Consider the following 20,240-nt stretch of genomic DNA (forward strand, 5'->3'; position numbering starts at 1 on the left):
ATCCATTTTTTATTTAATTTGTATCAATTCAATTTCACAAAGTGGATCTTCCATACAATTTACTTATCCGCTGGCAACATTCATTATTTCACTCATCAAACGGTTTTATTCGATTACGAGTAAACAGAAAACCGAGCGAAAAGAAACAAAGGAATGAACTGGAAAACAATTTGTCGAATCATCCGTAAAGAACAGTGCGAACCTTATTAACCAGTTTAACACACGTGCCAGAATGAATTGCTTTTGTTTAACGCAACTGGTTGCAATCTCGAGTTGCAACGAGCTCGATTGTAAAACGGAAATATTCCGGAGTCGATTCGAGCAAATACAATACGACGCTAATGACCGTTGTAAAGGATCCTGACTTCCGTGTCATTTATGTCGATGATATTTATTCCTGTACCACCGGTACAAGACTCATGAATGGAAACTAAGCAACAGATTGCTTTTCCCGTAGTTCGGAGCAACGGTTTCAGAAAGTCTATCCGTGGCTGCCGCGTTTCATTCAGACGTGCCAATCGAGTTTACATCCGACACCTTCAGGTGATGTTCGTTAACGTGCAATCTCCTCTTTCACAACGAGCTCGTCCTCGCCACGCGAAGTATTTCACCCTCGCAACGCCATGGTGAACGTTAGGATACGTGTCACCATTAACACTGTTGTGTCCGTTCTTACCAAGACAAACTATCACCCCAGGGTATCTCTTCGTGGCAAAACTACCGATTGATGGAAAATGTATCGATTCCAGAAAAGCTGAAACTGGCTTGTACATTTAACGTTCGTATTGTCGATATACAATATGTCGATATACAATTTTTATAATATTTCATCATATTTCGGCTTAATTTCGATAAATTGAAACCAGACACTTGAAGCTTATGTAACGATTCACGAAAATATTCGCTAGATACGTTGCGTTGAATTGAGAGATAATTTACAATATGTGATCTCATATGTGCAACTATGGCATGGAATTACGAATTCGTGGACTATTGAATTCAGTAACGAAAATCATATTTAAAACTTTGTATATAAAATTATACTTATATTCAAAAATATTCAATATTGTGATAAACAGTTATAAAAGTTATCAAGCAGAGACAGAATGATTTATCAAAGCAAAGTTTAGGTATTAGTAATTTAATGTACAGGCTAATAACGAAAGATTAGGATAATAGAGGAATCAGATAACATGGAGAAAGTTCTGAGATACACTCGAAACCCGGAGGCGCTCTCACGATTCAAGAATTTGCAATTATAATAGAAGCTTTTAAATGGAGACTGCGTCCTTTTAGAAATTAATTTTACCTTTCCTTGCATTGAAATTATCTTCGTTAAAGATAGTAGAAACTGAATAGTATCAGCTTTATCGTTATTTAGTTAGATTATTTCATTATAATGTTTCTGAGAAGATACTGATCATTTAACGATTACGTAATTACACAATTCAGCAGTGTGTGTTACTACTGAAATTGGAACGCGACTCTTTTTTTTATTCTTGTTAATACAATACATGACAGAAACGATGTTCGATATTGTTGTAATCGTAGCCAGGATAACATTTTACTAGATCGAAAAACAATTAATTATATATTTTAATGGATTTGCACACAAATCTGCGCACGATTTACATATCTGCATAAGATTGTTATCAAATGATAGATGATCTCAATTCCATTAAAGAAGATATACACAATGACGCACAAAACTCGCTGAACACTTCTAGCAACCTCTCATAAATTAATGAAATTTCAACAAGCTGTATAATACGCATAAAAGCTTTCTACGATGTTTAAGTACTTTAGTGAATTATTGTATAGATTTATTCAATTTAAATTTATCACATTTATTTAATTTGTTATATTAATAGATCATATATTGCTCACATTTTAAGTTGAATTTCATGAAGTATTATCCTAATGATACGCAAGATTTGTAAATCAAAACGAAAATTAAGATGGTAAGTTAAAAAATCATTGAAATGAAAATAAATTCCAGTAAATCACCGACAGTCCCAATCCTTCATTCCTACCCCATAATTCCCTACCAAATTGCTTCATGGTATACATACATATATGGAAGTAGTACAAACACTCCAGTGTTATCATCATCCACCTTATTCCACAACCCGGCTTACATTAAATCCTCGAGAAACAAAAAAGGAAAACAAATGAAAGGAAGGGAGAAAAATCCCTAGGAAAAGTAATTCTACTCGGTCATCGTATTGTTCTTTTATTTTTTCTCTCTCGAATTATGTATATACATGTACAATGACTCAGTATCGTCACAGCGTAGCATTCCTCTTACATGCTACCCAACACCTTTAAAAGGTCACATCTATGTTCGACGAACAAACGCGCAGTGAAAGTGAATTTTTGCGTAGGAGAACACATAGGCGAAAATAAGGAAAACGCACAAATATTTAACCTTCTACGCTGTTAAATCTGAAAACCAGGTATAAAGTTCTTTAATACATCGCACATAAACACGTCGATAAGATGGAACGAAAAGATCAATGAGGGATTTGATGGAAATGTATAAGGGCATTTTTCAATTTTGGTACCTTTAACCTTCCCAATATTCCCCCGAGACCGCCGTTTTTATTTGATAAGCCATAAATCTACGCGTTCCATATATAATACGATGTAGTGATTGAAGATTCTCGACTCGAAATATCTCGCGAGAAAAAAGTTTGACCGGTGGATCCCTCCGAAAGAAAATTCACGCGAATGATGTGATTTAGTTCACCACAGTCGAAGGATTCGGGGGATTTTGGCCACGTGCCCGTCGACAGTTTTCGCGTTTTAATGCGTTTGTTCGTCAAAAATGCACGCAACTCTCGTTCTCTATTTACTGAATTCATTTTGATCAGAAAGGAAAGAGACCCTCGAACGAGACGCTCGAGTAAACATGCGCGAAGAATCGTGCCTGCCGCGGAGACTATTAAATCAATTATTCGTTCGATCGGTTTCTAGATTTGCTCGTCCGAGGCTCATTTCCTTTCACGGCGAACGGAATCGCGGTACGCCGCTTCTAATCTACGAATTAGGGCCCTCCTATCTCATGGACTTTTTGATCGTTTCGAAGATCATGCTACGATATCCTCGATCGTCCATTCCTCGATCACAACGACTTCTATCTCTAGAATTGAAACGGTTCGAACGAGATATCCAAAGTAACCGATACCGACGAGATACTCTAAGAACTGAAGATTTCAAACCTATCTCGACACGAAACGCCAGGTACATCAGAATTGGGAATGTGGCCTATTGGATTTGCGTGATTCATGGAATTCTCTGCGTAGTATCTGACCACTGACCTATTTCGAGTTCAACTTCGTACTTTTTTAGATTCTACGTATCGATTATACATTCCTTTAAATGTAGGTGAATCTTCTACAGATTTCTAATAGGAACAGAATATTACGATAGACAATTAACCCTTTCACACTCGGTGTCGCGTACAAACAACATTGTATTATAAAATTTTATCGTAGGATAAATGTGTTCATTTTTAGTGAAAAACGGTCCTACTTTTAGTACTTTTTCTTAGAAAAAGATCAGAAATATATGTTTCTATTATCAATAATTGACAAATAGAAACATTTCTATACGATCCAAAATCGGTCCTGAAAGGGTTAATTTATTGCAATGTATAGTTGTACAATAAAATATCCCAAAAAAGTATCGCTAAGATATCTCTAATTAAACTACTATGCCTATTATCACTAATTCTAATAATAAATCGGATAGAAAGTCGACAATGATATGTCAAATTTTGAACATAGTTTCTACTCGATCCAACGCCACATTCGATTTCTTCGATGCACCTGAATGTAAATTATCTAACGCGCGAACGTTCCTTGTCGAATGAAATTAAAATACAAAAGGCGATCCTAGGAAGACGAACCCCATGATATCTAAAACCACGTTCGATGCATGCGTACCATTTCATCGATCACCATAAACATCCACGGTGGCTTTACGGCGTGCAACTGACATTTTACATTCGTGCAGAGTGGCGTGGCAAGCTTCATATTTTCACTTTCGCGATATAGCGAAGCTTGCTTTACATTTTACATCATCAGTTGTTTGTCAAATTCTAGCAATTCTCAACTCGATCATTCATGGCTTTGTGTCCTTTGACACGTCAACCATGTTATCAATGAACCGTGCAATCGTCAGAGCACAAAATATCGACTTTGCCCTTGCCGAATTTCAATGTTCCGGATGAAATGCTCGCGTCTGGAACTAACCGGCTCGCGTCCCTGTTTTATGCATGCAACCGGACTTGCGGTATCAAGAACACCGAACAAAGTCGACGAAAGACGAGAAAAAAGAATGTCTTTACAAATCGAACGATTGAAGGTGCTATAAACACGCTGCGGAAATAGAAATCCGTTGGAATAAATACTTTCATTTCGATGGAGCAATTTATTATAAGTAGATGTTTATACAAATTCTTAAAACGTTTTATAAAAACAAGTAAAGAAAAAGAACGGAAAACAAATTTGTCTCATCCTCTAAATATTATAACATATATTTTACTTCGAACTTTCTGTATGTTTTTAAATTTAAATCCGCAGTCTAAAGAGAAATCACGAATACAACTAAAGAAATGCAATTCAAATAGAGAATTGTCTTATCTTTTAAATATTATAACCAGTATTTTGATTTGGATATTTTTACATATTTTAATTCATAAATACAGAAATTCATCTGATGATAAATTAGGAATACAACTAGAGAAATGGGACTTAAATAGAGATTTGTTTCATCCTTTAAATATTACAACGAGCATTTTACTTTGGATATTTTTGCAGAATTAAATTCATAAATGCGTAACTTCATAACCTAATGATAAATTAAAACTGAAAGTAAAAAAATAGAACTTCAACCAATATTTCTTTCACCATTTAAATGTTATAGGTAACAAATATCTCGCATATTTTTGATACTTTTGCATATTAATGCGTTCTGTACATTTTTGCACATTCAAATTTCCCATAAATGTACAGAAACATCTACAGTTTAATAATAAATTGAAACACGATTCTCATCGATTTCTATATTCTTTCCTTTTATACTGACGATGTTTAACTTGACAGCGAGATATTCAAATTCGCAATACCACACTGCACTGTTACGTTCTACGTTATGCACTACTATTTTGCAAATCTATTCGCGTTGTCTGTGAGAATGTCCGCCGATATTCGCATCCGTGATCGCGATCAGTAGATTTCAAGCAAACGCGATACGATGTCATAAATAATTCTATTCCGAATCTAATAAAAACTAGTGTGCCGGCAGAGAGGAATCTTCGTTCGCGTGAGTTGAAGATAAGATTGTCTCGCTAAGGGAAAAACGGTCGCGCGGAAACCATATCAATTCGACTTGGACGCGTTCAGTTTGAAATAGAAAATAGAGAAATACGTGAAATAGTCGGATCGAAAGAATTCTTACGGATCCACGCAGAATCTGAATATTTGAATTTTTTCGGGCGGAACCATTATGTTTAATCTTGATCATTGAGGAGCTGGAAGAATTTCAAGAAACAACTCTCTTATTCGATGAATCTATTTAGTCTTTTTAATCCTGCTACTGTTGTCACATTTATATGTTCCATATTCATTCATATTCCAGGGAAGAAACGATTTGTAATCTGTTTAGAGACAAAGTTTGAAACAGGAAAAAGATAATTATTTCTTAATAATTGAAACAAGAAATCACGTACATCAGTAACGATTCTTTTATGGCTTTAAACAGGGTTAAATCGTGTTTTGTTTAACAGAGACAGGTGTCTTTTCAAGTATTCACAAAATATCGTCAGCTTTTAAATAAAGCTCATTTCCACAAAGGAGCAAGGAAAACTTATCTAAAAATCCAAGTCTCCTTTGTCCGCCGCGTCGCATTGTCGCCGACGGCAATTGCGTTTCGTTCGTTTTCCCGCCGGTAAATACGCAAAAGCCGGTTCGTTCCGTTCGAAAACTTTATCGTCCCCAAGTGTACGCGCTCCCAATCAAGACGAGGAGAAATCGATCGAATTTCTGCACGGTCAGAAAATATCTACGTATCTCATTTCATTAAGTAAAATTACAACTATTTCCATCTAACGTGTCGTAAGAAATACGCCGAGCATACTACACGCAACACGACCAACGTCGAAAGCGAGTGTACTCCTGTGTTACTTGTACTGCACAATTTCATGCACGCGAAAACGAAGACCAGTCGCATATAATCTTTAATTAGAGTCTAACAAAGAATCATTTAAGAGAGGCGTTCGATATACACGCTATTCAAATCGCTCAACATGTGTTTAACAACGTGGTTGCCTTGTACGTAAGTACACACAATTTACGTTACACGATACGTACACACGAGGCCCGATCCAGTGCAACACAAGCAAACTGTCCAATATTAAGTTTAACCTCGAACAGTTGACCAGCATTGTTTGAAGCTAAATTTTGAATCCATCCTTCCCCGTTTCCTTTCAGCTCGTCGAGATGATAATAGTACGAATTGATAGAGATGATTTCGTTATCATATCATTTAGAAGAGAATCGTCGGGTGTTATACCCTGTTAATCCTTGAATCCTAGATTCTTCGACAGCTCCGATAACCATTTTAGAATAATTTCAATGTCGGGTTATTGATCGGTTTACGCTACTTGGTCTCATTAAAGATTTCCTTTGGAGATCCTTCTCTTGGTGTGCATTGATGAAAAGATTGGGAGAAACACGTCGAATTCGTTGCACTTCGTTATGTTCTTCGAAACGTTCCGACGGTTCTTCTTGGGTGATATAGAAAAGCGGAGAATATTTTCAACGAGTCTCTGATTATCAATACCAAACTTTGAGTCATATTTTTCGAGGTAAAACTTTTTCGATTCAAACTGGAATAATATAGTATTCAACGAGTAAACGGTTAAGTGCGAAGAATGAACTGCAGATATGTGGCGAATACATTTGAATCTTGAAAAAGAAACAGAAAAAAGGATGAAGGGACTTCGCCTAAACTTTCTCCAGATCTGACGATCAAATATTGATTTTCCTTATCGTCCAACATCGTTCGTATCTCTCGTTATAACGAAAGCTTTTTGTTTCGTAGGTTAATAAAATTTTCAAATTCTTCCTCAACAAGTAAAATGCTGAAAGAAACTTCTAAAAACTTGATGATCCAATGTTACTCTCTACCCCCTCCCTCTCTATCTCTCTCTCGCTCTCTCCTTCTCTCTTTCCGTCATCTTCCAAGTCTCGTTGGTCTTTGTACTACCACCAATTACCGCAGAATTAAGCAAAGTGAATTCGGCTTTGTTTCACCTCCGAGGTACTTCGACCGACGTTCAACATCACGGTAAAGAACACGTGTTAGAAACAAGTCTGGTGATTTCGACAAAGATCTCCACACCACTTGCAGACGAATTTCATCCAAACATTAACAACGTTACGGCATCTCTTTCATCAATATTCTTTCCAAATTTGTTCGTGGAAAAAACAAGCGAAGAATATTTGAAAGAGGAATTCGTGACATTATCGTTCTAATATAGCTTGATGAGTTTGAATAGTACATGCACAACGGTCGAATACCGACGAAAAGATTCATCTACTCTTCACCCTACCAGTTGTTATCTCAGTTCGAAAAGGAAAGTCTTCAAGAAGTCGACTGTTCTGTGCTTTTGTCGACGAAAAAATATTGGAGAATTCCACTTCGATGCTGGAACTGGATCTTCGTCGATCGCGTCACACCGACTATTCCCAACAGCACGCTCGTTTCGCTAATTCTGACCAAGGAAGAACAAAGTATGTTATTTACTCGCGGATGAAGACAAACTCGTTGTAATGATTCCAACGATTTTCCTCGGAATCCACTCCAGGCTTGAGCTGTTCCGAATTGCTGCCAGCTGTACCGGAACCGCAGCTACCGGCCAACTTAAAACCTTGCTCTTGAAGCATGTCGAAAGCTTGCTCAATGGAGCTGTGCTTCAGGAAGAACCTGGAGGTGTAACGATCCGTGGTACCGTGATCCGGATCACGGCTCTCGTTTAAAGTTTCTCCAAATACATCCCTGCAAAGAGTCACGCGGCCGCATACAAGGATCCTCGACAATTTCCGAAACTTCACATCCGCCAGACCTTCGCGACCGAATGCGAAACTTCCGCGATAACCGACGGTTATGTATCCGGATGCTTTTTTCCCGGAAGAGGTCAGAGAACCGGAAGACCTACCGTTCTCCAGAATGGCACGTTCCAAGCCGGGTAGACCATAAAAATTCGCTTCCTGTTTCAATCTTTCCTTCTCTCGAAATCCTTCTGGCAGGACTAATGCCTGATTGCGCAGGAAATCGAGGACATAACGGAACAGGACCCCATCGCGATCCAGGAAATACTTTCCCTTGGCATCTTTTTCTATCAACGTTTTTCCCGAAAACAGAGTAGCCAGATAAGAATCGCTCTCTCGAGTGAGGGTGGCGAGAGCAGTGGTGTAAAATACACCACCCACGTTCAACTCCACCACGCTTGGCACGGCTTCCTGTTGCTGATCCGTTTGCTGTTGATCCCCCATGCTTCTGGACGCTTCTCTGATAGACTCGTCTCGCGTACAGTCGCACGGTGCGACTCAAGTCAGCAGCGAGCGTATGCGTGAGAGCAACGAAGTGCAACGGGTGGTGGGATGTATAACGAGATGGCAATGACCAATAGGAAAAAAGAGAAACGATGTATATGCACACGGAATCTCTGTGTTTATTCTCGATTGTGCAACGATACTGACTGCAACCCGTAAAACAAACACTTCTCGAGAGAGACCGCACTGCACACAGCACCGTGAAAGATAGCGTGAACAGCAAGAACGGGCCGATATATCGGGTCAGTGACCGAGGACAGCTAAGGGTTGTGACGAGGTGGGCACACTCCAAGATAGATCTGACTCCGAAAGCGTGCTCTCCCGAAGCTGGGAACGAGAAAGACTGACGATGAGAGACTGCGCCTACTGTCGGTCGAGGAAAGTCAAGCTTAACTCGGCTCCGTCGCTGCGCTTCCTCTCCTAGGCACTTGGCGCGCGCGGCAGGACGCACCACTCGTATGTGTTGCGAAGCTTGATACGCTGGCGCAGAAGGTGCACCTACAACGCGCGCCGATCCTCGACAAGTGAAACGCGCGCACCACCCCTTGTCATTCGATCACCACACGCGGACCATCCACCGCGTGTTATCCTCCTAATGAAATCCTCTTTTTCCACTCGTGTCTCGATACCTGATTACGTTAAAATCTGTCGGCCTATCACGCTTTGAGATACCACTTCGCTGGCTACGAATTTCACTCACTAACGTATCATACTCCATTTTACTCATGAACAGTCAGCAACGTGAAATTGAAAATGAATACCGTTATCCACTTACCTTTACATGTCACCTGTGGTTCTTCTCTACGTGCAACTGCACTTGTCGCTGCACCGTTCTCAAGCTCCGCCATTCTTATTAACTAACCGAACAAATACGCGGGAGAATGCCTGTTCAGTATCACCATTTTGTAGATCTAGATTTGATAAAATATAATCAATTGTAACTAATTTACTATGCGAACTCGGATTTTGCTATTATATTTACATATGTAAATATTCATGACACAATTCTCGCATTCAATTACTCAGGTGGTTCATGAATAGATGCATAGTACACACTTACATAGAGCACGATAGGCTAAGACGGCTGAGCTGTATAAATTTCAACTCTCGATATAGCTGAAAAGAGTTATCAGTAAACATTTGAAAATCTTGAAAACATTCTGCCGGTGTGGTTTTCCACATAGCTGCACTTTTACATATGATAAAATCAGTGCATTCACACAGATAAATTAAAAAAAAATGCGACGCTAAATATTTGTGATGAGCACTTATTTTATCGTTGAACCATTAGCGCCCTCCCTACCACTTATCCCTACTCTCTGATCAGCTGGTTTCACAAATGGCCGAAGTAGCGCGCTGATCAGTCAAACTTGATGTGTGATTTGGATGGCCTGCGATGGCCGCTGTTAACGACGTAAAATTGTTACAATCGCCTTTCATTGCGGATTATAAATCGGTACGTTATGAAGGTTATTTGTCCTATATTACGGTGAATAAGATTCCACGAAAGAAACTATTGTCGTGTAATAATTCACTCGTGTTGCTGCATAGGTCAACGTATGTGAACAACTCGCTCTTTCATCGTCCGTCGGAAACTGGGACGACAATTCCGCGGGATAAATAACTTTTGGATCGAAAATTTGAGTTTAATCCTCGTGCCATACAACGATCCAAAGAAAAAATGTCAGAGGGAAGAAAAAGGAACGTGAGAGAAGATTCCAGGGGTAATATTCTGAAGGACCATTCATGGAGTAACGGACCTGATAGCGAAGATGATCAAGCTGGCGAAAATAAATTACTCAATGAAAACACGGTCAATCCAAGGTTCGTAAATTTATCTCACTATTATCTCACTGTTAGATATATCCTTGATGGTAATCATTATTCTATTTCGTTCATCACTTCTCGTACGACACATCCTTTGTTGTTTTCTGTTTTGTTCTTTGTTAACTGGTATATACAGTATACTATTTGTTAGCTATTATGCCCGATATCGTATCTTACAAATGCGTTATTACACGACGTGTCATCATAGAAATATCTTTTGGAAAATTGTGCTCAGCTTACTAAATTTAGTAAATATAATAATATATAATATAAATATATAATAAAGTAAATATATAATAAGGACAAGATAAAAAGTATTCATTAAAAATGCTTCAGATAAAACAAGTTGTAAGTAGTTATAAAAAAAAAAAAAATAATCTATTAATTATGTGAATAATTAAATCCTTGGAATGGTAAGTCAATAAATGTATTCTTTTATATTTTTTGTGCATAAATAAAAATTACTGCTATCATCAATAACATAGTCTAAAGACATCAATTGCATTAAAACTATGGAATATAGAAGTGCTATTAAAATTACGTTATAAATTATAAAATAGCTTACCTATAATATTTGTTGGAAACATTTTTTGTTTATAGTCATCATCATTCACCTACAATGGATTCATTTACCTGTAAGACGACAATGTTTACTGAGGAAAAGATGCGTCGAAAATTGAAATTCTTCTTCATGAATCCTATTGAAAAATGGCAAGCAAAGCGTCGTTTCCCATATAAATTTATTGTGCAAGTTATTAAAATTCTGCTGGTCACAATACAATTATGTCTATTTGCACATAACAACTACATACATGTAAATTATACTTGGGATAATCGAGTAGCTTTCTCGCACCTATTTCTCAGAGGATGGGATACTTCTTTAGAGGTAACATATACTCTAAATATAACTAGCAAGTTGTTTCAGATATAGCATATACAACTAGCTACTGTTAATATATATTAAAAATATAAAAATTAATTATATTGTTTCATTATTTTTATTTTCAGGTACCAGTTTATCCACCAGTGACAGGTCCTTTAGCAATTTATAAACGAGATGATTTCTATAGTACAATTGATTACGCTTTAGATGGCTACTATAATCTTAGTAATGCAATTGGATCTTATTCATATACCGAAGAAGATAATTCGTTTAGTCCAGTTACTCTATGCTTATATCAATACAAAGAAGGTATTATATTTGGTTTTAATGAAAGTTATGTTTTTGATAAAGAAGTTGTAGAAACTTGCATAAATATAACTCATCAGGTGCATAATGAATTTAATATGTCAAAGCTCTTACTTGCTAAACAAAACATTAATGTTAATTTTTCAGCCCTTGTTAGGGCTCATTTAAAGTTTGCTTTAAAAACAGTTAATTTGAAGGCTGCAGGTCCTATGACACCACCTGATTGTTATCAATTTAATATTAAAATTGATTTTGATAATCGTGATTTCGATGGACAAATGCTACTTTCATTAGATGCTGAACCAAAGCGATTACAATGTAAAGGTGATACGCGTTATATAACAGATAATCGTATTGAATCAGCGCTAAGGACATTATTAAATTTACTTGTAATTTTAATTTGTACTGTATCTCTTGTGTTATGCTCAAGAGCTATCTACAGAGCACAATTGTTAAAATTTGAAACTATGAATTTCTTCAAAAAAGCATATGGCAAATCGTTGAGTCTTGATGGAAGATTAGAATTTTTAAATTTGTGGTATGTCATGATTATCGCGAATGATCTTTTAATTATTATGGGTTCAGCTATAAAAGAGCAAATCGAACGAAAACAGTTTGGCAGTGATCATTGGAATGTATGCAGCATATTTCTTGGTACGGGAAATTTACTTGTTTGGTTCGGTGTATTAAGATACCTCGGTTTCTTTAAAACATATAATGTTGTTATTTTAACATTGAAAAAAGCTGCTCCTAAGGTAGCACGATTTTTAATATGCGCGATCCTTATTTATGCTGGTTTCACTTTTTGTGGCTGGTTAATTTTAGGCCCATACCATTTGAAATTCAGATCACTTGCTACAACTTCCGAATGTCTTTTCGCTCTTATTAACGGAGATGACATGTTTGCCACATTTTCTGCCACTTCATTTACCAAATCTCCGATTTTATGGTGGTATTCTAGAATGTATCTATATACGTTTATTTCGTTGTATATATATGTGGTTTTAAGTTTATTTATTTCTGTGATAATGGATGCTTATGACACGATCAAAATTTATTATCGCGATGGCTTTCCGAAAAATGATTTACAAACTTTTATTGCGGCGTGTACAGATGAAGCATCTAGTGGCCTTTATAGAGATGATTCTGAAAGTAGTGATTTATCGGAGCTTTTAGATCGCTTTTGTTGTTGTCGGAAAAGACCCTTTTACGGGTCATTCTCAGGATCAAGTACGGAATTTTCAACGAAATCGGAACAAACGTGTGGAGGAGCAATCTGTATATAGTGCATTAAAGCATAATAATGTCTTAGATAAATATTATGGCTCCATGGCAGATACTCGGTACTATAATGACAATTTCATCATATAAAGTAATTTTTGTAAAATTACCGTGTCGTATCTTTTATTTTTGTTTCTTTGGACGCCGCAATAAAATGCTACTAGTTTTATACTTTAGAAAGTATAAATGCTAATATTGATAATTAATGCTAGATATTAATAATGAGAAATGATTAAATCATTTCATCCCCATTTTCATTTATTTAAGATATTTTAATAAATGCATCTCAGTATTTAGAAATGAGATGTTAATAATAGCAACAATGATCTTTATCATTAATGTATACAAAGTATTAATGGACCATATATAATTGTAAAATATTATTATTGAGAGTTTTTGTAGTACATATAAATGTAATCCACTTTTTATTAAAGAGCATTTAATATACAAACAAAACTGTAATGTGTTGAAGTCAGTTAAGTAAGTAATGCACAATTTTATATATACGTGAATTTATAATTATTGTTTTCTAAAACAAACAGTTGAATGAAATTAATTCAAAATATAAGTAATTATAAATAAGAACATGTTATCTCTATTAATAATGCGGTAGATTATAGAATTGTAATAAAAACAGAATAACTAGCATATTGTTAAGTATTAATATGATGAGCCATTAAATTTGTAATTTACACATGATCGTTACATGTACTTACACAATTTTAAGTGTTGTATCATTTTATACAACATGCATTGTACATGATATCTTGATATCTTTATATGTTCTACATTGTAAATTTTACAAAATGAAATATGTTTTTCTTAAGATGAATGTATAATAAATGTATAATGAATGCATAATAATATATTCAATATATAAATATATTTATAATATACTACAAAATACAATAAAATTATAATTTTTTGAACACTCTATATCTTTTTTTATTTTCTCCTATGTTATGTTAACTAGGATTGAATAATATGAAATTATTCACATTTTCAATGAGTCATACAAATGCAATGTGTACTTTCAAATATTGTGCACACAGTAAAATATCGAAACTATATAACCTAGAATTGATGCATAACATTTATCTGAATCATTCACCTTATCAGAAACATTATTAGTGACATGAAATACATATCAATTCATTAGTGTCAAGAAATTCAAAAGTTGTTAAATTTGAATTTATAAGTTCATACGTTAACATATTTTTTCAATATATGTTTTATTACAAAAAGAATGCTGTTGCTTTCAACTTTCACGATAGTTTGTCCTCTAAAACAGGAAATATGATTTTAGTTATCCACAAATACGTAAATGTATAGTTTTACTGTAACTTTCACCATAAATAGCTCATTTATTGCAATTTCAAAGTGTCATTGATTTTTTTGTCTCAATTCATCCTATATTGAACTCTGGTAAATGGAGTGCACTGACCCAAGAAACGAACAGAGCTGGTCACTGACCGTACCTAAACCGATTCACTGTTTACATCCAGTTTTAAATTTCGAACTGTCAAGGTGAAGCGTGGTGATCTGTTATTGTCAAGCTTGAGTGCATAAGAAAGCGTCGATCGCATGAAAATTAAAGTAATTTCACGAAATAAGTGCCTTGAGGAAATCAAACGTGTTCGTACAAAAGTAATTAAAATCATTTTCCACAAAAATGTCAAGGATAAGCCATACCGGAGCGGGATCGAACAAAGTGGAGCTTGAATTCCTGTTCTCAAACAAAGAAGGATCTGCTAGTGAACATAGTATCTCAAGCATGGTATCTAGTATTTCTGCATCACAAGATGAAAATTTTCGCGTGTCAAAGCACGCAGAAAATAGTTTTAAAGTTATGGAAAAATATTTACATGAACAACAATTGACAGATGTCATATTAATTGCAGGTAAGATTCCTTTGTCTTCAAATAATGTTTGTCTCTCAGCAATGAGTCATCTGATTCTGAATTGATACAAAGGATTTGTAATTATTTATTTGTGATTATAACATAATATATATATATTATATATATTATAGTATTATATATTATTATACAGTATTATTCTTAATTCAGGAAAAAAACGTTTCCCTGCACATCGTTTAGTACTTAGTGCAAGTTCAGAATATTTTGCTGCCATGTTTACTAGTTCTCTGAGAGAATCTACACAAAATGAAGTTGAACTAACGGGTGTTGATGGGGATGCATTATGGACTTTAGTTTGTTATTGTTACACAGGTATAATAATTTGTGTAAAAGATTTTAAATAAATGTGAATAATTGTGAATATCGGAAAATTTCATTTTATGTTTTTGAACACAGGTTGCATAGAATTAAGAGAAGATAGTATAGAGACTCTTTTAGCAACAGCGTGTTTGCTACAATTGAATCCAGTTGTTAAGGCTTGTTGTCAATTTCTCAGGAAACAACTTCATCCAAGTAATTGCTTAGGGATAAGGATGTTTGCAGATACACAGGGTTGTTTAGATTTATTAGATCATGCCAATGCATATACAACTAAACATTTTATGGAAGTTACAAAAAATCAAGAATTTTTATTATTATCTGCCATTGAAGTTGCCAAACTTTTAGAATCTGAAGATCTGAATGTTCCTTCAGAAGAAATTATTTTTCATGTAAGATTTTATAACATCTATATATAAGAAGAATATTAAGAAATTTAATTTAATTTTCAATGATTATTTTTAATACTAATACTTTAGGCACTTATGACATGGTTAGAATATGATTCAGAAAGTAGACGAAAGGATGCAAGCAAGTTATTAAGCCTTGTGAAGTTGCCCCTATTGTCTCCTGCAGTAAGTTAAACACTTTTCTATATTTAAATAAATATTACAATATTAGTGTAAACTTAATATGTATTCATACAGTTTATAGCAGACAATATTGAAAGCAATGAAATGTTCAAAGATCAAAGATTGGCACAGGAATTAGTTATGGAAGCACTGAAATATCATCTTTTACCTGAACGTAGACCATTACTTCAGTCAGGACGTACAAAACCCAGAAAAGCCACAGTGGGTCATATGTTAGCTGTTGGAGGAATGGATGCTAATAAGGGTAAATGAATTGGCAAAATTGCAAAATGAATATTTAATTAGTTTATCATTATTTCTGTTAGGTGCTACTTCTATAGATGCATTTTCTTTACGTGATAATGCTTGGAAATCGATTGCTACAATGAGTGGTAGAAGACTTCAATTTGGTGCTGTTGTCGTTGATAAAAAATTAATAGTTGCTGGTGGAAGGGATGGATTGAAAACATTAAATACAGTGGAATGTTTTGATTTTTCAACATTTACTTGGAGTACATTATCACCTATGAATATGCATAGGCATGGGTTGGGGGTAGCTGTATTAGGTGGACCTTTATATGCAGTTGGTGGTCATGATGGTTGGAGTTTCCTTGATACTGTAGAAAGATGGGATCCAGCTACACGTCAATGGAGTTCAGTTTCTGCTATGTCTATACAAAGATCTACAGTTGGTGTTGCTGTATTAAATGATAAGTGAGTCTCTAAATAATCTGGTATGTATTTGATCATATCGTTATATTATATACCCTACATGTATATGTTCAGATTATATGCTGTAGGTGGGAGGGATATCAGTTCATGTTTAAATACTGTGGAATGTTATGATCCCCACACAAATAAATGGACTCCATGTGCACCAATGTCAAAACGACGAGGTGGTGTGGGCGTTGGTGTTGTAAACGGATGTCTTTATGCCTTAGGTGGTCATGATGCACCTTCTAGTAATCCTAATGCTAGCAGATTTGATTGTGTTGAAAGGTACACACACACATATATGTGTATATATATATATATATATATATATATATATATATATATATATGTGCAAGGGATATAAAGAATTTATTATAATATAGAAAATAATGTACTTATAAGTATTAGTGATTAATATATAAATGTTATGATTATTAGATATGATCCTAAAACAGATACATGGACTATGGTAGCGCCAATGAGTGTGCCCAGAGATGCAGTTGGTGTTTGTGTGCTTGGTGATAGACTTATGGCTGTAGGGGGTTATGATGGTCAACAATACCTTACGCTTGTTGAAGCATATGACCCACATCTTAATGAATGGGAACCAGTAAGTATATGCCGAATATTATTTATCCGTAGAATGTTTAGGCATATTTCACAGATATTTATATTACTAAAATATTTTAAGGTTGCTCCTTTAAATGCTGGTCGTGCAGGAGTTCCGTGTGTTGTTATAAAAAACTTAACTAGTTTCGGATTTGATTAATAGTAAAATACTGCATGTGCCCAAGTACGAAATATTGAAAGCACATTGAAGTATTTTAATTGAAAATTTTAAATCGAAGGATGAATTTATAAATGTTACTATATTATAAAAGTAGCATTATTTTGTCTATAAATGCATGTTCAACAGCATGGTATTTCAAAACAGATAATGTAACGTTTGTACTGTATTTGATACGTTTTGTGTACTATCGTCAATTTTTATATATTTATACCTACGTCTTTTGTATAAATATATTCAAATTTATTTTTAACAAATATATCTTTTATGTCGAACAAATTTATTTTTCTTGTCGAGAAAATGTTTTTATTTACACATGTATTCATATATATTTTGTGAACATATCTTTTTTAAATAAATAAAATGCTCATTTTAACTAATTCATTGAATTTTTTATCTTCATATTACTTGACAAAGAGTTCATTGTATCATTTCATAGAATCCTAACAAGCAGGAAATGTTCTGGAACATATACAAAATATAATAAACCCATATGAAAATGCACATTATAATATTACGTTTTGCTAATTGTTCATGAATTAAATTTACCGTGGGAAATCTGATACTGATTCAGCAAATTTATGTCTAACCATAAAAGTAGCAATTGCTTCTGCTACTTTATCTGGAACATCTTCATGTACCGCGTGTCCACAAGCTGGTAATACTTGCATTTGAAATTTACCTTGTGTATCAAGAAAATTTACTTTTAATTATTTCATAAATATTCCATACAAATTTCAACGTTAATAACATTATACCTTGCATTTGACCAACGGTAAGTTCTCTGTCTAATCTATCAACCCCAGCTAGCAATAGTACCTTTGGAACTGGTACATTTAAGAATGCTGTTGATAAACCCTTAAACCATCCAGACCAATGTTGTTCAGTTCGGGATAGATCTATCCTCCAAACATATTTTTTAGTAGCAGTACTAGTTGGAGCAGGTGGTGGTGGCATATTTACTGGTTCTTCTTCTTGAATAATATCTTCTCGCGGAATCATAGGCTCTGAATTACACTCGCATGACGATTGTGATAATGAATCAATATCATGGGTGGCTAACTTATTAGTTTCAGTGCTGTAGCAATACAAATTGTAATATAAGAAAACAGTAAAAACACAACTTTGATACCTGAACATATTATGCATACAGGTACTAACTTTGTTATTTGTCCAGGAACTGAAACCTTAGCTGATTGTATGTTACGGATTTGGCCACTTCGTACACTAAAATGTGGATAATTAGACATTCTTCTATAATCTCGTTTTTGATTATACAACACAAATATGTAATATACATTAAAGAAGTAAATAACATTTTAGTTTGTACAGGATCAGCCAAAAATGTGCCTTCCTTCTGAAAAATTTGCTTAGAATAGCAAGTTTTGATAACTAATAAAAACTACATGAAAAACACACAAAGATTTAATTATTTTGTTTTATAAAGTTTAAAAATACTAACCACCATTCTATAGCTTGAGAAATAGAACCAAAACTGGATGGTCGAGATCTTAAAAAGCTTTGCATAGATGCTAATGCATCCATAGCTGTTCCCTCAACAACATCAATAACTGCTAATCCACACAAATTTGATATTAATGATGCAGCTCTAACAGCTACTGCACCACCCATACTATGGCCCACTAGGATTACAGGATCATTTTCAGTTGTTGCTTTCACAATTGCTGCAACATCCCTAGTAGACAGATAAACCAATCAAAATGTAGATATATATAATTTATATTCGTAATTGACTAAAAATTTTACTTACTCTGCTAAGGTATCAGAAGACAAATCTTCTTCATTTGATGTTTGTGTATCTCCATGACCTCTGAGGTCCACTGCCATAACTCTGCATACTACCATAGTCATAAGTGATTTCTGAAACATATACAATATCCAAATTATTCTGTATTTTGTACATTTAATAATTAATACCTACAGTGAATTCTGCCCATGTTAACGCACTGTAACCACCTCCATGTAACAATACTAATGTCGGACCCTCTGTACCCTTAGTATATATATGAAATGTGTCATTTCCTATTTTTACATCCTGAGAATGATCAAAATATGGGATCCATTGAACTGGGTCGTAATCTCTCTTACGTTGAAACCCTTTTGATTTGCTAACCCTGTTGATAATGAAAATTAAAATACACAAACTACAGTAACAATGAAATTTACGATTTTCTATTAAATCCATGTTAGAAACTATTTTAAAGTGCTATTATGGGAAATTTAATTTCGATAAAATTTCATTTAACATCTCAAATTTATGTTAGTCAACAATCTAACCTAGAGCCAATTCCAAAATTGACACTTGATGGTGGTAATTTCGATTTCAGAATCGACTTTTGGAGGGAAGACATATTAATATTCAGTATATCCTAGCCCAGTATAATTTCTTCGTTTCTGTAGTAATACTGTTTGTAATCACAATTATGTTCAGTAGTTTTGTAGATACATCACAAACTGTATTATCGTTGTTTTATTCACGATTAACGGAACGCCAAAACTCCTCTGACAGCTTTAGGTTGTTACTACCTGAAATCAGTATTTCTACATAGAGAGAGCGCTTCGACGAATTTATTGCTGTCGTACCGTCTCTTTCTTTCTTACCGATATTCTTGGGCAAAGTTATCTTGTGTCGATATACGTATGTGTATGTACAGACAAAGTAGAGTCACGGACGAAGTAGTATCATTGACTAAGAATAGAATAGACGTGACACGCAATGCTTTTTTGTGTACTATGTTTTGGGTATCACCTGACCCCTTTACCATTTATGTGTCATACGACGTTATCGATTCAGTGTAGTACTGGTTTCAATTAAAACTGCAGTCTTGTATGAAATTATAAATAAAATATAGAACAGGATATCCTATAATCGCAACGAAGCGTAGAACTCTATTCTCCTACAATATTTCAGAAAGCATTACACGTTATCAAAATAACAAATAACCTTACAATGATAGTTAAATGATTCGTTTAATTAATTTCAAGTGAAAT

At 34.8% G+C, this 20,240-nt stretch overlaps 4 protein-coding genes across 5 annotated transcripts; 2 read left to right on the forward strand and 2 right to left on the reverse strand.

The window, feature by feature from the left end:
• Nucleotides 1-2,217: 2,217 nt before the first annotated feature.
• LOC132910998 (BTB/POZ domain-containing protein KCTD16) lies at nt 2,218-9,079 on the reverse strand. The gene has a single exon (XM_060967264.1). The coding sequence runs from the start codon at nt 8,559-8,561 to the stop codon at nt 7,809-7,811; it is 753 nt and encodes a 250-aa protein (XP_060823247.1). The 5' UTR covers nt 8,562-9,079; the 3' UTR covers nt 2,218-7,808.
• Nucleotides 9,080-9,939: 860 nt separating this feature from the next.
• Nucleotides 9,940-13,852, forward strand: LOC132910986 (mucolipin-3-like). Of its 2 annotated transcripts, XM_060967244.1 has the most exons (4): nt 9,940-10,077; nt 10,173-10,445; nt 11,049-11,334; nt 11,457-13,852. In XM_060967244.1, exons 2-4 carry the CDS (start codon nt 10,303-10,305, stop codon nt 12,921-12,923), a joined length of 1,896 nt encoding a protein of 631 aa, XP_060823227.1. In that variant the 5' UTR covers nt 9,940-10,077; nt 10,173-10,302; the 3' UTR covers nt 12,924-13,852. The 2 variants fall into 2 exon arrangements, with proteins under 2 accessions (XP_060823227.1, XP_060823228.1); XM_060967245.1 differs by lacking the exons at nt 9,940-10,077; nt 10,173-10,445 and adding an exon at nt 10,520-10,796.
• A 79-nt stretch (nt 13,853-13,931) lies between these two features.
• LOC132910988 (kelch-like protein 5) lies at nt 13,932-17,608 on the forward strand. The gene is made up of 9 exons (XM_060967246.1): nt 13,932-14,819; nt 14,988-15,149; nt 15,234-15,547; nt 15,635-15,730; nt 15,803-15,992; nt 16,054-16,441; nt 16,514-16,726; nt 16,880-17,051; nt 17,133-17,608. The coding sequence occupies exons 1-9, from the start codon at nt 14,591-14,593 to the stop codon at nt 17,208-17,210; spliced, it is 1,842 nt and encodes a 613-aa protein (XP_060823229.1). The 5' UTR covers nt 13,932-14,590; the 3' UTR covers nt 17,211-17,608.
• LOC132910992 (protein phosphatase methylesterase 1) lies at nt 17,492-20,012 on the reverse strand. Its single transcript, XM_060967255.1, has 9 exons — nt 19,851-20,012; nt 19,527-19,775; nt 19,171-19,363; nt 19,000-19,109; nt 18,691-18,924; nt 18,390-18,455; nt 17,987-18,306; nt 17,778-17,910; nt 17,492-17,690 (listed from the first exon to the last, which is right to left on the reverse strand). Exons 2-9 carry the CDS (start codon nt 19,598-19,600, stop codon nt 17,672-17,674), a joined length of 1,149 nt encoding a protein of 382 aa, XP_060823238.1. The 5' UTR covers nt 19,601-19,775; nt 19,851-20,012; the 3' UTR covers nt 17,492-17,671.
• Between the last annotated feature and the right edge of the window lie 228 nt (nt 20,013-20,240).

This window comes from Bombus pascuorum, chromosome 9 (assembly GCF_905332965.1).
Source record: "Bombus pascuorum chromosome 9, iyBomPasc1.1, whole genome shotgun sequence".
NCBI classification, from domain to species: Eukaryota; Metazoa; Arthropoda; class Insecta; order Hymenoptera; family Apidae; genus Bombus; species Bombus pascuorum.